The sequence below is a fragment of the Chroicocephalus ridibundus genome, chromosome 10 (assembly GCF_963924245.1).
Source record: "Chroicocephalus ridibundus chromosome 10, bChrRid1.1, whole genome shotgun sequence".
Taxonomy (NCBI): domain Eukaryota; kingdom Metazoa; phylum Chordata; class Aves; order Charadriiformes; family Laridae; genus Chroicocephalus; species Chroicocephalus ridibundus.
The window spans coordinates 17,357,733-17,374,437 of NC_086293.1; the positions used below are offsets into that span (position 1 = coordinate 17,357,733).

Sequence of the window (16,705 nt, forward strand, 5' to 3'; positions counted from 1 at the left end):
AGGTGCCGTGGCTCCGTGCATCCAGGTTTGGCTCTGAGTCAAGTGGAATATGTGCAAAAATAACGTGTAGCAAGAAAGCTGGTGAGCACTTGTCCCGTGGCGGGTGGTGCGCCGTTTGCGGAGATCTGAATCAAGCAAATTCAAGAAATTGCCACTGTGATTTACTTATGACCGTGGTGGGGTCATGGTACGTGTCAGAGATTGTTCCACCCCATTTCTGAGGTCACAAAATTGTGTTGTGCGGACAATTTCTCTAATATAAACCAAAAAAAGCAAAAAAAACAACCCCAAAACAACAACAACAACAACAAAAAAGTTAGACCAAGAAGGTAGGAAGCATTTGGATGCCCAAATCTAGTCACTGGTGAGCTCTTTCCCATAACTTGGTCTGTTATGGAGAACACCTCTGCCAAGCTTCTAAAAAGCCATGCAATCCACTAGGAATGACAGGCCAAAGCTCGATGGGTGCCCTGCCTGATACGTCTGCCAGGAGTTCATCATCACTGACTCAATTAATTACGTTTTTAATATGTATGTGTATATCTGGCAACTTAAGTACTCATATGCTTGAGACAGATAAAGGCTGTGAGACACTCTGCTGCATAAACACGCCACAACATTAACGCAGGGGAGTTCGCCTGGGTCCAGAGTCGCTGTATGCGAGCGGGGTGCTCTGTTGAATGCAGACATGACTTTTATCTCTTTAAGGGCTGTCACATGCTGAAAGCAGTCATAGGGAAAAGCAGTGAGGGGTGGAAAAGCGAGGGAAGGTAAATAGAATAAACCCCTTCTACCCACCAGAGTACTCCTGCTTGCTCCCGGCTCTCTGCTTCTCTCCTGTGCGGATTTGTGTTCGCATCAGGGGCAGGGTTCTCTGCCCCCACCACCTCGCACCCGCTGGGCTTCCAGCCCCACAGAGTCTCACCTCCTGTTGCAGTTGGTGCAAAGGCTGATATTGTACTGACGTGCTTCAAAGGGGAAGTAATTCTCTCGTTTTCCGCTATTTGTAAGCACACTATGGAAGGTAACTAAGTGAGAAGTGGTTTGTGTCGGACCCTGGATCTCAGAAGCTTTGGGCTTGCTTTATTTGGATTTCTAGCTGGTCACTGGCCTCTAATAGCGAGAGATAAAATAACACCCCTGCCTTTAAAGCACTTAAGTTTCCAGGTGAGCGTTCAGGGCACGTGTTCTTTTAAGCCCGTGGATGGGTTGGTGGCATTGCTTGGTCCCGCTTAAAGGCTTTGGAGCGTGACACTGGGGCTGAGGCTGCTCCCTGCCCCGGTCCAGCCTCTGCCGGGGAGGTGCTGGTGTTCGGCAGCGATGCCCTTTGCGCCTGACGGGGAGGGGAAGAGGTATAAAATAGGAGGTGGAGCGTATTGGGCAGATTTCGTTGACCTGTGGGTCTGACCGCCCGCCGCGTCCTGGCTGGTGCTGACTTTCTGCACCAGGCGGCTGCTGCTGTGCTGCAGAAGCTCACTTTAATATGAAAGCAGTTTAATTTCAGCTCAGGTTGACTGTTTTCTTGATAACATCCATGACAGTGGCACAGACAGATCAATACACAGGTGCGGTTTCACGGTCTGGAGGGGATGGAAGACCGAAGGTCCCGTTAGCTGCAGCCTGGTGGGATCACCAGCATCTCCTTGTCCATGGACAGGGAAAATACTTGCATAGAGCTTGGGGGCAAGGAGGAGGCAACTGACACTCCAGGAGAGACAAATCCAATGATTCATTTCCACAGCGCCCAGGGGCTCACGCGTGAGCTGCGTATTGGGAGTTTCTAGGAGTTTCACGAAGCATTGCTCGTTTTGAAGGTGGCCCATTCAATATTGAGGAAGGAGCAAGGCATTATAGGAATTGAACAAGCAAGGACATCTGGGCGTTGTCCTAAGAAATAACCTGGGGAAGAAAAAAGCCAATTAAAAATGCTATGCACATTGTTAAAATCCGAAATGAAAAGCCTCTTAGCTCAGAGTATCTGTGCTCCTAGTGTGTGTTTCCTTGTGCCTCAGCACCCTGATTTCCATGTTATCTGTAGTTTTCCTGTTTCTTTTCGTGGTTTGTTACAGCTTTTATTGCCCTGTTGTTTCTGCCTGATGTTCACAATGGTTGCTAATACAAAATCGTCAATACATTTAATTAACATCCTACTTTTCTCTTCTTGCAGATAATTAAATGCTTAATAAAAACAGACCTAGCGCCTTCCCACAGGTGTCTCCCACTCGATCACTACATTGTCTCTGGCTCCTCTTATCGCTGACCCGGTTCTCTTTTCAGTTCCATCAGGGGCTTCCCCCAGCTCAGTCAGGTTTGGGGTCTGCTTTACGTCTGATGCTGTGCATATTGCCCAAGGGCTCGTGATGTCTAGGGCACTATTGGCAAATGCCACAAAGAGTTTTAGGTGCCTGACATGGCAGATGGACTCTGTAGCCAAAATCTAGATCCTGCCAGCCTTAAAGCCAGGAGGTTTTAACAGTGCTTTTCCACAGGGGTCGTTGCAGATGGTGATCAAGGCAGAGGTGGGCCAGGTTAGAGGGGCGGTCCTAGCTCCAGCCCTGTGGTGCTGAGCCTTGTTGCATGTGTCAGACGCTATGAAGTGGGGGCAGCTCTTTTGGAGGTGGGAATGACCCGTCTTTTCCAGCGCTCGCAGGAATGGCAAAGGCTGTTCCATGTTTCCTGAAGCAGAGCATATTGAGTCTTGCTTTATGTGGCTTTGATGAACACCTCTCCATAAGCACCAGGATAAACTAATCCCAGATTATCACATCAAATTGCCATTGCTCACTAACCCTTCTCAGCGTGGTGTTGCAGAATTAATTACCAGTATTCATGATGTTCGTTACTGCAGTCCCTAAACATCCCACGTGGCGCATCATCTAGATCTAGTGATATTTATCGTTGCATTTTCCAAGTGGTCCCTCTCCTGCTTTTTATCACTAGCTGTGTTTACCAGGCTTCATTATACTTTAGTTGTTTGGATCTCTGTAGTTTTTGATACTTTATTCAAAGCCATTTAGACACTTAGAGCAATTGGTTTTATTTTTCTCTTCCATTCTAATGGGCTGATTTCTTCTGCTGGCATACAAGTGAGGAAAAAAACCAACCCTCTTCTCTGACCTTTTGGTTGTTAGTAAATAGTTGTCCTAACTCTTACTGCTCTCTTTGCCCTTTACGTTTGAAGTTGTCGTATATACATCTTGTTTGCTTCCTTCTCTTTTCTCTAAATTAATTCTTATCCTCTAAACCCAAAGTAGCCACGTGGTAAGCCGGGCACAGCTACAGTTAAGTGCCTGCAGTGCTTCAGTGTGAGTGTTATCTGCATCTTAAGTTGTTGTACTGGCATTGCTGGTACATGATTTAGGTGCCTGCTGTGACTTTGACTGTGCTACAAGCTGAAGGGGTGGGCTTTTTTTTTTTTTAGCTATATCTGGTTTTAAACTGACAGATAAATTGGCAAAATAATGCCATGGTATCTTACAAGGCTGGAACAAACCCTTGTAAACTTTCTATTGATGTCATTGTGCCAAAATTAGAACTGCCTTGTAAGTTATAGCAGCTGCATGCTGGACAGGAGCTGTTGTGAGCAGCAAAGAGACAGCAGAGGAAGTCCTTGCTTGGATGAGGAGAACAGGTTTGCCATCATATGGTTTCTTTGGCACTAAATGGCATTACATTCCTTCAGCACTGGTCCTGACTGGTGTTTTATGCCTGACAAGCCAAAAGAAGTTGAGCAAGGAAAGAAAACCAAATGAGGAAAGACCAAGGCCCCGGAGTGCTGATGAGGGCTGTCTTCAACAGCCAGCTCACGAGGCCACCCATTCGGTGATGAAACCGCATCATCTTCTGCAGGGGAGGAGAGGCTAAATGGGTCTGAAAACCCCAGTCTTTTCCAAGCATGCACAAAGCAGCTTGCTCTTGACTTAGGTATGCCTGGAGCGATAAAAGTTCTGTGCGCGTTTAGTGGCGGCAGAGTTGTTTAGAAATGATGTTCAGGGTGGGTTTAGGTGCTCATGGTGCTTAAATGAACTTTCCAAGGTGAAGAGCACACGTGTGTGTACCCACGCGTGGCTGATTGCTCATCTCTGGCTGCTGTCCCCGAAGGAGAGCAGAGGTGCACATCATAAGCACCCCAATAAGGTATTGCAGAAGAATTAGTGGGGTTTTTTTTTCCTCATACATGAACCTTTCTTCACTAATTTTCTCCTTTTGCAGATAAGTAAGCAGCAACTCCAGACGATCAAAGATCGTTTCCAGGCCTTTCTCAATGGAGAAACCCAGATTGTGGCAGATGAAGCATTTATAAACGCCGTCCAGAGCTACTACGAGGTAAGGAGAGAAAATACGCTATTCATATGAATCCCTGTTCTCACCACTATTCACAGACAGGGTCGAATTCTGAACTAATGGATTGCCCTGTATCAAACAGCACAAACCAAAGGCAAGTGCGAGGCTTCTTCCATCTGGTGTCTGGTACATCACAAGGTTTGTGGGGTTCAGGGTTTGAATACACAACCGTGGCAACCCCTACATCGCCGTGTTATCCTATAGCTTGATTATGGGCAAGATCGCCCTTCCTTTAAGCAGAAGAATATCTTCCTGATACTTTTAAACAGTGTACTCTAAAACAGGGAAGATGGCACAATATAAAATAAATGTCACATGTTCCCTATGAAAAATACCGAGAGAAGACTGGGCAGCACATTCAGTTCTTGCTGAAGCTTTTGCGTTGTGTCTAATTGACTTTGGGATTTTCAGCAAGAGCCTTGTCTTTTCTCTTTGGTGTGACAAGTGCTGCAAAGCAAAGGGGGAGGGAGGGGGTGTACATCTACAAAACTAGATGATACCAAAGAACATGAAGCATCATTCATAATTGTGCAAAAGAATAATTATGCACGTCTGTCTTTTTGCACCTCTTTGTATGCAGCCCTTAATGCAGCCTTTCATATCTTTTCTCAGAAGGAAAGAGCTTCTGTTTTTTGAAGGAAATCAGTGCTTGTGATTTGTATGAGGAGTGTCGCTTATTTTTTTTTTGCTAGCCTTTCTGCAAACCATTTCTCTTTCTCCCTAGAGCTATTCTGTCATAAAAGGTGAAGATTTTCAATTGCCTACATAAAATATTTCTCTGGAAGTGATATCTAAGAGGGGACCAAAATCAGATACTAAAACTGAAGAGAATTTTAACTCCCTAAAAAATGGCAGCAGCTGCTTCTGTGTAAGGAAAGCACAAATTATCTCTGGATTAACTCTATTAAACTGGCCTAGCAGTTACTGCTCCATCATTCTCTGTACAGGAAGGAAGCTGAGAGTAATTTACATCTCTTATCAGAAAAGAAATTGCCAAGGGATCATCAGTTTATCACAGCTTCACCGAACAGATGCTCTCAGAGAAAGTCTTCAAGATGGCGTGAGCTGCATTTTAGGTTGTAAGGGCAGTGTAATGTGTTCAGAAAAGACTATTGGGCAGCAAAGGGAACTGCTCAAAAGCAGGCAAAATACATCCCCGTTTCACTGGTGGGTCTGGCTGAAAGTGTGTCCTGACCAGCTCTAGAAGCTCGGTGCCGTATAATTACCCCAAGTGATCAAACTTACCAAGAGCAGTTGATCAGCACTAGATGTCTCCAAACCCTATGTCTTCAGTTCAACTGGATGCTCTACTGGCTCTGTCCTACTTAAAACAGGCCACAAAAAGCGTAATGCATCGCTCCGTGTCCTGTAGCGCAACTTTCTTTTTCTTCTTTTTAGCTGTAGGTCTCCTTTGATTTACGGCCGGGTACTTTCAGCTGCTGTGCAGCTGTAGCGTGTGGCTGCGTGTGTCCTCCATCTGCGGTGGCACAAGGCGAAGCCTCTGCCCCCTCCGAGCGCCTGAGCAGCATTCCCTGCTGACGCTTCTCCTGCCTCCCCTCTCTGCAGAGAGGTGCCCACCCTCGGTTCAGCCACGGGGCAATCGCAGCCGATCCTGCTTATCTCAGCTCCTGCCAAAGCTCAGGGGTTTGTGCAATTAACTGTCCCTTGGATGGGTGCCATCTAGAAATCGGCGTTTAGGTACTGACGTATAAAGCTGCGTGATGGCTTGGAAAATACTAAAACTTGGGGTTTTTGCCCAGCTGAAACTGGCCATCCCTGTGCAGGTCGTGTTTCTAAGGGGTCCACTTACTTACAGTGCAGAATAGGTTCATTACCTGGGGAATGATTTTTTTTTTAATTTTTTTTTTGCTGGAGAAAAAGAGGTAAAGGTGACATCGTAGGCCAGGAATGCCTTTGCTCTTGCCCTGAATGTGTTTGCATGGCCACATTCTGCTGTTAAGTCTGCTGTCAAGGGGTGAGCGTGTGGTTGTCAGCCTTAGACTAGTTCACAGGCTGCTATCAAATTAAAAGATTGAGTGATCTGAGCGGGCTCTGCTGCTGGTCTGCAAAGCACCGCTGTGCCTGCAGGGATGCTGCAGACCCTTGTGTGTGAGACAGGCCCAGCACACGCTAAGAGACGCTCCAGGAGAGCTTTTCTCATATCCTTTTACTTCTGATGAGTAAAGCTTCGTCTGTCAACCAGCAATTTATGCAGCAGTCCCTTCAGTGGGTATTATGGAAATGCTTCGTTAGACCCGTTTCCACTCTGCTGTGGGCAGATAGGGCCGGGGCCACGTGTGACGTGGGAGGCATATCTATGGATGTGGCGGGAGACGCCTGACCCAGCTCATGGAGGCCAGTTCCCTTCTGCACGTGCTGGTGTACGCACCCGCGCTAGGATTTTGCTCCAGCAGTTCTTGACTCCTGGCAATCCTACCGGGCACTCTTACAGCTGGGCAATTGACCTGGTATTTTCTAAAGAAAGCAGCTCGCTCTGCAGGACAAAACACCTCTTTTATCTTTTTTTAATCTTCCTATTTCACGGTCTTTTTCTGCTGCTTTGTGTCTGACTGGCGCTCCCCCGCGCCTGCCTCCTCCCTGCCAGCCGCAGCCCTCCCTTGCTCTGCGGGCTCCTGCTCCGCTCCCAGGCAGGATAAATCCGGGCTGAGGGGAGATGGGGAGACGGGTCCCTCTGCTCACGGTGCTGTCACCCCTCCGACGGGGGTGAGGACCATGAGTAACAACAGCCGCTGGTGCTGGCGGCCATGGGAAGCCGTTAGCCCTGTCATGCAGGGTCAGGCCAAAGGCGCCTGGAGCGGATGATTAAAGAGGGGATGCAGGAGCTGAGGATGCCGCAGCAGGGCTGTTTGCCGTGACCTCCCACCATTTCCAGCAGTTGGTGTGCTTGGGACTTCCTCGGCTGCACCGGCAGCTTGGATTTTGATAGCTCTCACCTATTACCTGCAAGCACCTGCGCGCACCCAGGGTGTTATCACTCATATTTAAGCTCTGCAAGGAAACAAAACGTATGCTGGTATCATTTCAGCATGAACTGAAGAGGCTGTTGGTGGAATCCTGCCTTTCTTGTCTGCAGCGAGCGCTCCCCAGCACAGTGATGTTGGAAGGAAACAGCCCTGTTCTTCCTCAGCAGCATTTCTGGGCTGGTCCTGGAGCAAAACCCACTACTACTCCCGACAGCTGCCTGTGCCATCAAGCATCTGGGAACACGGAGTGCCATGTTGCCGAGTGGTATAAAAGAATCTGCCATGTCCTTAGGTCATCCTCAAGCTCTTTAATTATTCAGAGCTGACAGATACACCCCGGTGCTGGCACAACTTCTTCCCAGCCTGCTGCATTCATCCATTCTCAGCATCATTTATAAAACAGCAGTTCTCGCTGGGCATCGATTGCTCTCCTGTGTTCAGGGCTTGGGAGAGGAGAGCCAACGCAATAGCCCCCTGTCCCTCTCTCACCCTCTAGCTCTGCATTGCTCCCATGGCATCTCCTGGTCTGCGGGGGCCTGTTATGTTTTGACCCTTCTGCTGCTCCTGCAGTGGGAAGAGCATCTTCATCAAACACCTTCTGCCTTCCTCCTGCTGTTGGTGTCCTGCTCCGTGCAGGCTGCTCTCTCTGCAGGGCCTTCCCAAGCTGTGCTGAACCATCCCAGGCTACTTCAGCAGAGCGGGAGCAGGAAGGGATTTGGCCTTATCCACCTGTGGCCATGGCACCTTCTAGTCATCTGAGTTGTCTTGGAGTTTACCCATCAGTTTGCAAAGATCAGGCCATTTGTCCCTGTCCTTTCCCCAGGGTGTTTTAATGGTGCTCTTCTAGTGCTGGTTCCCAAGGTGGAAAGCCTAGGGTATGGGAGAAGTGAGGAACACACATGTTATTTAACTGAAGGTAACACTACATTAATGAATACGATGCAAATACAATACAGTTTGCAAAGATCTCCCCTGTGTTTTATTTTCATGTAAGCCTGGTCCATGCACTGGTCAGAAGTTTCCAAGGGCTCTGGCCACCAGCATAAATGCAATGCCACGCTCCTGACTTGGGTAGGATGACTGGGCTCCCTCTAACAAGGCAGAATTTGGCTAGGTGAACATAGTTGTGCAATAACTTCCTTATTAAAACATCTGATAGAGCAAAATATAATCCTGCTTTCCCAAAGAGCATTTATGTATCTGTTGAGGTGCGACCTCAACACCGCATGAAGTCCTAATTGCATCAAAACGTTCCCACTTCAGTGGACACAAAGCAGAAGCTTCGCCTGATTTCATTATGCTTCCCAAAGTACAGATGAAACCTCTGTCCATCTGGCAACACGTGGTGGTTGAGTGGGGCGTTGGAAAGTGTACTGGCAGCCAGTTAGTGGGCTTCCCAGCAGTGAAACTACGTTTACTTCATGGTTTCACTTGTGGTACTTCGGGGGGATTTATTTTTTTTAACTGACACCATTTGAAATCACCCCTTTTTTTGCAGGTATTTCTGAAAAGCGACCGCGTTGCTAGGATGGTGCAGAGCGGAGGGTGCTCAGCGAATGATTCCCGGGAGGTCTTCAAGAAGCACATTGAGAAGAGAGTGCGCAGCCTGCCAGAAATCGATGGCCTCAGCAAGGAGACGGTCCTGAGCTCTTGGATGGCAAAGTTTGATGCTATTTACCGTGGGGAAGAGGATCCCCGCAAGCAGCAGGCCAGGATGACGGCGAGCGCTGCCTCGGAGCTCATCCTCAGCAAGGAGCAGCTCTACGAGATGTTCCAGAACATTTTGGGGATCAAGAAATTTGAGCATCAGCTTCTGTACAATGCGTGTCAGGTAAGGTCCTTCTCCTGCGCTGGGTGGGAACGGAAGGGGTTTTCTTGGGGAAGGGCTTGCCAATGGGAAATACTGCTGTTATGAACTGGAAACTCTGGCTCTGACCGAAGTGTCAGAGAGAACTTCCACTGGGGAAGGGGGTTTTGGTTCATGGTGGGACTTCTGCACTGCCAGTTATGTTCTGGCTGTCCAAGTGGGCCTGCTTCTCTTGCTTATGGTTGTTTTCTCTTGGTTGGTTGCTCAGGGTTTTCTGCAGATGTTTTAGAAGGTCGTTATTTAAAGTTTTCTTTCCTGAAATCCCGTAGGATTGCTGAGATGGGAAAATGTTATTCCTCCAGCTCAGTGTCTGGATGAGCAGGTCTTTGATGGTGCCTTAAGTGAGCTGTTTTGCTGTTACTCGCGTGCCTTTCCGCTGTCACATCACCAACCTAAATGACAGAAGTACGTTCTCACAGCCTACAATAACCTTAGTAGTAGCTGAAGCTGAGATGCCCCTGGGGGTGGATGTCTTATGCAGACTCACTTATTGAGGTTGTACGGGTTCTCCTTACGTAGAGGGAGCCTCTGCGTGCCCGCGGTGGAAGGAGAGAGCATCCCAAAGCCCCCATGACCTCGGGGCAGCTCTGTGTGCTCTACGAGTTCCCAATCAGATGAAAACCTTTCCTCATTCCTTCCTTTTTTTCCCCCAGTAAGAGCCAGTTCCCCAGAGGTGTGGAGCTGGGACTCTGCAGCACTGTTTGCGTTTCCAGCAGCTCTCGCTGAGGGCTGTCGGTGGCTGTCCAGGCTGCCGGTGACCCAGATTACGGTCCCGTGCTATCGGATATAAATATCGCAGGCGGGATAAAGGATGTCAGAGTCACGGGGAGGGTAAGGTAATGCTGTGGAAAGTTTTTGGAGGAGCAGCAGATCTCAGTCTCTTCCCTGTAATTCAGAGGTTCAACTTCTTATTGAAATTAATACATTTGAGACCAATTCTGTCTGTCTTCTGTCTAGACATTTCCAATTCTTTTCAAGACATAGAAAATTATGTTTGATCTGGTTTTTTTTTCTCTCCTGTAAAGGGCTTAATTATCTTGCATTTGTTCTTCTTCATCTCAGACCTTAATGGCAGAGTGGGGAGGGGATAATAAATGTCCCTGTAAGGCGCCTTCATAGCAAAAGGCAACAGCAAGGACTGCATCGGTCCTCATAAATTATGTTTACAAACCAGATTTCGTGCCTTCATCCTCTGTTGGAGGACTTCTTAAAAATCAAAACCATAATGTTTTCAGTGATGTGTTGAGAGCTGAGTCAGTTCTGCGGTGCCGGTTTGTTTTAAACTTAAACCATGTCTCTCATCCTGCCTTGGCCTGCGCTCGGCTAAGGAACTAAGGGTGGCTTTGTGTGAGCGTGTGTGTGATCCTGCCCTTGTTTTGTGGTTCCCAGTGATGCAGAAAACGGTATTTATGGCTGCCCTGCTTTGTGGATGATCTCTGCTTACGAGAGCCTCGCTGGCTGACACCGTGAGCTCAGTGGCTGCTCCCTGCGAATTGCCCTGTTGCATCGAGCAACCTGTTTCCAGCAGTAGGTCCTGGTTTTACTCTGAAAGCGAAGGATTTAATTCTGGGTCTTTTCTAAATACTCGGAGGCGGCAAACCTGTAATTTAAGCTTTTAGAGAAAGACATAATTTCTGTTGAAAGTGAGTTATTAGCGCAGGAGTTACTCTGTTTTTAATACCTGGATAGCGGGGATTAGCTATGCAGAAGGGAAAGCCCTTTATACAAGGCACGTCTCAGAAAGCTGCCAGGCCAGCGATTGTTCAGCCGTTGAGTGTTTTCCTGGGGTACGGCGCGGGTGGTTGCGGTGCCCCAGTGCCGGTGGGGTGGGAGCCGTCCCCGCGGGGAGCGGAGGTGGGAGCGGGTCACTGCTCCCTCTCCCATGAGGTCTGCAGGGAAGGCAGCAGCGGGGACCTGGGGGAACGGCGGGCTTCGCCGTGGGGACACTGATTTCAGTGCTACCTGTGGTCACATCGTCCGGGCTATACCAGAGGGATCTCTGGAGCTCTCCGGTCACTGGCAGCCCTTAGGAGAGCTTCTGTCTTGCCGTGAAGCACCAAAATTGCTGTTGACCACTCCTCCTTCCCGCAAGGTCTCAACCATCACTCGTAGCCAGCCTGTTGTAGGGTATAAGTAAAACCTATCAACTTATAAATTTTTTTTGTTTGCTTAGCTTGTATGGAGAGATCCTGGCAAAAGTCGAAGGTGCATGCCCCTTGAGAGGCATGTTTTCTGCAGCCGAGCTGCAGGGGAGAGCAGAAAATGATATGCGATTTGGTAACCCCCCGCTTTCCCCCATGAAATTTTCCTTCTGATCTCTCACAATGAAGCATTGGCATCAGCCCTGAAAAAGGAGTTTTTTCCCTTTTCCTCCTAAACTTTAGTGGCAAATTATTTCCTACTCCAAAAGCTCTTGGTGTTCGCACAGGGCGGATTTCAAAGCCGGGACAGCAGCTGGGTGCCGGATTGCTGCAGGCTGGAGATGCACAGCAAGCCCTGGGCACTGCCCTCTGCGTGGCTCGGGAACTCTCCCGTGCCGTCACCCCTTGGACCGTGCTGAGCCGCTCTGCACCGGCAGCATCTCCAGGGTGGGAAGTCTGATACCAATTAGGGAGCCAGAGGCACCCGCCAGCATTACAGCCCTAACACCAGAGACGTCTGGAGAGGGAAGAATCGCGTGTACAGCATGGATGGGCGCTGGGCGGGAGAGGACCCGGGGCAGCTGGCGGGGAGGAACGGCTGCCGGCTTTGCGTGTACGTGTGTGCTATGGGCATGGCAGGGCTGGGATGTGCTTCTGCAGGTCTTCCTTCCAGCCATGGCGCTCTCCCCACCACCAGCACTTTGCATTTTCATAAATTTTCATTTGCTGCATCTGTGTGTCTCTGTTTGACAGGCCATCTTCTGTAAACACCTCTGCCAGCCCGTCCTGGAGTCCGCAGCAAGCTCCCTGCCCCGGCTGGGTTTGCAAACACCTCTCAGCCTGCGCCTGCAGCTGTACTGTTGGAGTTTAGGGCACTGGCCCTATAACCCCTAAAAATGGTCATTTATTTCCATCGTGCTGTTTTGTTTCAGTCCGATTGCGTTTCAGTCAGAGTCAGCCTAAGCAGTGCTCATTTCCCTCCCTGTGAAGACACCCTGACTCTGTTGGTCTGACTCTTGTCTCATCAGAGTTAATTGGAAGTACAACTTAAATGTTTTCCCTAATAATTTGGTTGAAGGCTTCTGTCACCTGTTTTGTAGAACAAAATATTTTATATATTCTGTTTGGGAATAAGTTTTAAGTAAAAGGAAAACACTGTCTGGTGTTTTCCTGGATGTGCTGAAATTACAGTATTCCCAGAAATGTTGTGCAGGCTCAAGTTTCGCGTATGTGGGTGGTTAATACATTTGCTTTCCTCCCTTGGGCAGCTCCTTCCAGAGCCCACCGCGGGCCCTGGCTCGGCAGCCAGCCACGGTGCCAGCCGCTGGCTTTACACTGAGACTGAGCAAACCTCCCGAACAGACCTGGGGGCAATCGCGACCTGCCCAGCGGTGGTTTGGCAGGGTTATAAGCTACACTATTTCTTGACTTACACTCACCTGCCGTGCATAGGAGAAGTTGGGAAACGGAGCCTTTTCCCTGGCAGTCTGTCCGAATGCCATCACTCCTTCTGGAGCGGCAGCTGTTAATGCAGTTTATCAGTCAGTCACCTGTGCTTGGAAAAACAAAGCCCATCAATTTCTCCTGTCGCTCCCGTTGCTGGGAGCGGAGGGGGTGGCTGCTCTCCCTCGCTTTGGTGTGCAGGGTGAGACTGCCCCGGAGGCTGTGAGAGGAGGCAAGGGGTAAGGAGGCTTTGCCTAGTTATTGTCCTCCTAAAGCATGAGCAGGAATGGTGCCGAGAACCCCAAACACTTGCTTGAGCTGCTTCTGTGGTCTGGAAGAAGATGCTTTTCTCTATGTGGCTGCCTGTTACATCATACTCACTAATTGCGTAATGATTATATCACTGGGACAGCAATTCCATTCACTTCTGAAATAATATTTTGTTTGTGCAGAAGGAGGATGATTTCTAAAGGGATTTTTTTTTTCCTAGTACGATATGCCCAGGTAGTATGAGATAAGTGTATTCTTAATGTGATAGAAGTGATACAGCAGGATCTGAGATAGCAGCAGAGCAAAAGGGATTGATGCACTTGGAAAAGCTTTTAGGAAACAAAGATGGGAATTGGTGTTGTAGCCGAATGGTTGTGGAGATAACGGTGGTGTTAAGCACAACCTCTGACTAGAACATTGTAAATAATACACAGAGGCTTAAGTTTTTTGCATAACACATGCTATGTGGCTTGGTGTTTCTGCTCCGCTGGAGTCAGCGTGGAAATTGGGTATCTCTGGCTCCAGCAGCGAGCTCCTCTGCTGTGCGAGAGGCATCGTGGAGTGCGAAGTGTGTTTCAGTCTTGGGGTTCTGGTCCAGAACCCATTGGCAAGGCTTGAACTTAGCTCTTCTGCTTTGTAATTAAGCTGTGACTGTGGAAGAGGCATACAGGAGCTATTTTCTGTAAGTGCAGGGCGATTCCAAACTGGGGTCTTTGCTGCTGCCGGCGCGTCCTTTGGCACGAGCCCTGTATTTCCCACTGACCTTCATGACGGCTGAATTGCAGCAGCGTCTCTGAAAATCAGGCTGTGGTGTTCTCCCCGTCTTGTTCTTCCCCAGCCGTAGGGCGGTGATTTACTTTTCTATCTCAAGCTGTGTTTGAAAGCAATTTTTAGCTACAGTGAGAAGAGAAGGAGCTAGTACGGTGCTGTTCAGTTAACCCTGACCACATCTGTGATGAGCTGTGCACTTCCATCTTCCCACTTCAGAGGGAGTCCTGGATGCTTGGGCTGTCCCTGCAGGACTGCCTGAACTCACAGGCTCCACAGTCAGACTTTTTCTTCTTTCCTGGGCCTGAAGAGTCCCGTACGCTGTGGCATTCCTGTTAAAGGTGCAAAATACCTGTGCTAAGCTTCCAATTTCACCTGATTCCCTTAGATATTACATTTATATAGCTAAATATACGCATGGCAAACCTGCTGAGTAATACACGGTCATGGTTTTTCAGCATATATTCCTGTCCATCCAGGTAGAAGGTCAAACATCAGAGAAGCGTGCGTGTGTGGGTGGGCTACAACACAGACCAAGTCCCCTCGCTGCCTGGTGGCTATTTCACGTAAAGGGATGAAAGCCTCTAACCAGCGCAACTGGAATTCTTTTGCAGGTTTTGGGGGTGTGTGGTTGTAGCTAGCAAACATTTCAACCCAAATTTTGCCCACCAGCGCTGGCTTAAAACTAGAATTCACTGTTTTGACATTTATTTTTGCAGCTGAATTAGGACACTGTGTCCAAAGGCTGACATTTCTCACAAAGCCGAAAGTTCCTCTGCCAAAAAAATCAGTTCCAGAAGTGTTAGCAGAAAAGCTATTTAGGATTTCTGTCCTGAATCAAATGTTTGATTTTAGCTCAAGTCAGTATTAGAGGTGATTCGCTGAGGTGGTGTCTCGCCCTTCTGCCCCTCTCTCCGCTCTGCAGTTCAGGTTTGCCCAGACTTTGTTTCTGGACTCGCTGTGGCGCCTTGAGCCCATTGCAGAGGTGCTGCGGTGGTCCTTGGAAGATGCAGGCCAAGTTAGGGGAGAGGCAAGTAAGGACAGAAACTCACGTGAGGCACTGTAACAGCTCAGATGGCGAGGTGAAGGTTAAGGTGACCTCAGAATAAATGTTCAGTTTGCGTGTATCCTCCCCAAACCAAGCGTTTCATTTGGTTTGTTGCGATGAAAAATTCCCGGCCGTGCCTAGCAATGAGAATTGAGCCCGGGGTCGTTGCGCACGGCGTGGAGTTACCTGTCTGTGCACATCTCTGTGTCCTTCCAATTCAGAGATACAGGGGTTTAGTATCAGATCACTCCCTTCTGCTCCTGGTTCATCATTTTTTAAGAACATACATCAATTCCTTTTTATTCTAGCTTCGTCTGGAAGCTCAGCAGTTATGAAACGGCCATCTGCAGTTCTGGGGATTTAAGCACTAACGCTGGCTATAATGACCCCTCCAAAAGGGCAGGAGGTTTGCTCCAGCCCCAGAGCCCCTGCAAACGGACCATCACGGGGCGGTGGTGGCGAGCTGGGGCTGTGGGCAAGGACCAACGAGCCTCTACGGGCTCCTCTCTCCAGGGCTGGAGACCTGGATGCTGCGGACAACCAGCAGCTTCAGCCAGCACCGTTGTCCCCCTTGCAAATCCCCAGGGCATCAGCCAGACCCCTTGGCTTTTCTTTTCCCTGCCTCTTTCACTCCTTCAAAACACCTTTTGGTTGCTCTGCCTATTTCCACACTGTGAGCGTTATTCCCCCCCCCCCCCCGCCACTTAAAACAAAGCCACGACCAATAAAAATTAAGTTAAGGTGGTTTTGAGATGATCAAAAGCCTCAAAATCCATAAAGCATCATACTCTGTTTTCAGTAATTCAGTATTTATTTCCATGGAAACGGAAATGGCAGCCTGGAGCCTTCTGCAGGGTTGTAATTACTTCTGTAGCAGGCAGCGGCAGCCGCAGCATCCCTGCCAGGGCTCGAGCATCTCCCAAAGACGGCAGTGATTTAGCGCCCAATGGGAAACTGAAAAAGGAAAACACGTTGGGAAGTGAATGAAATTTTCCCCTTTGTAGTAACACGACATAGATACACGTGGTCCTTTGCAGGGTGAGGGGTAGGGGAAATGGCCTTTCTTCGTCGTTCGGGGTGTGATATTTTGAAGAATGACGTTGGCATGGGAGGGAGGAGAGGCCGAGAGGGACGGGGTGAGTGTGATGTCTGGCTCCATACGGGAGAAGTTTGCTGATGGAGTTCACCCAGGAGGTACAGAGCAGTTCCCTACAGTGACCCTACAGGTGATGCATCATTTAGTGTCTTTATAATTAAGAGCAGGAGAGGTGGTTGAGATGGGACGTCTCTCTCCTCCAGCATCCGACACCCGGTCTCCGCCAGCATCCAACGGAGAGCTGTGGGGAGGAGCTCAGCCGGTTGGAGGGGGACGTGGTGGCGAGTGGGGTGGCCCTGGCAGCGTGCCGTGGGGCGGCTGCCTTTTGGAGAGGAAGATGCAACGATCGCTCTCTGCCAGGGTGGCACCCGCTGCCCCGAGCTGTCGGCACCACGTGTCCGGTTTGCACAGACACGTACGGACCTACGTGTGCCTCCATTAGCTGTAGGATCAGCTTGTGTTCTGTGCTGTTATGGACTTTGAGAGCAATCTTGGCCCCTGTAATTAAATTTAAAGCAAATTAGCTCTTCTATTAAACAAAATAAATCTGATGTAGCCTAATGCTGTATTCTGTAGCTATGGCTGATCAATCGCTCCTGCAAAGAGAAGGCAAATGCTGCTGAGCAGATGGTCTTGGCTGAGGCATGGTCAATTAAACTAATTAAAGATGCTTTCATTTAATCAGAGGGTGTTTTAACCCTGTTAGCTGCCAGTTGGGGATGTATGTTTTCGTGCACTAGGAAC

General features: G+C 49.0%; 1 protein-coding gene across 5 annotated transcripts in view; it reads left to right on the forward strand.

Annotated features, from left to right (window-relative positions):
• Nucleotides 1–16,705, forward strand: part of CADPS (calcium dependent secretion activator) — a 221,235-nt gene that overhangs the window by 40,011 nt on the left and 164,519 nt on the right. For all 5 annotated transcript variants that reach the window (XM_063347848.1, XM_063347849.1, XM_063347845.1 and 2 more), the window contains exons 2-3: nt 4,213–4,326; nt 8,827–9,159. In XM_063347848.1, coding sequence (XP_063203918.1) covers nt 4,213–4,326; nt 8,827–9,159 — 447 coding nt within the window. The remainder of the gene's footprint in view (nt 1–4,212; nt 4,327–8,826; nt 9,160–16,705) is intronic.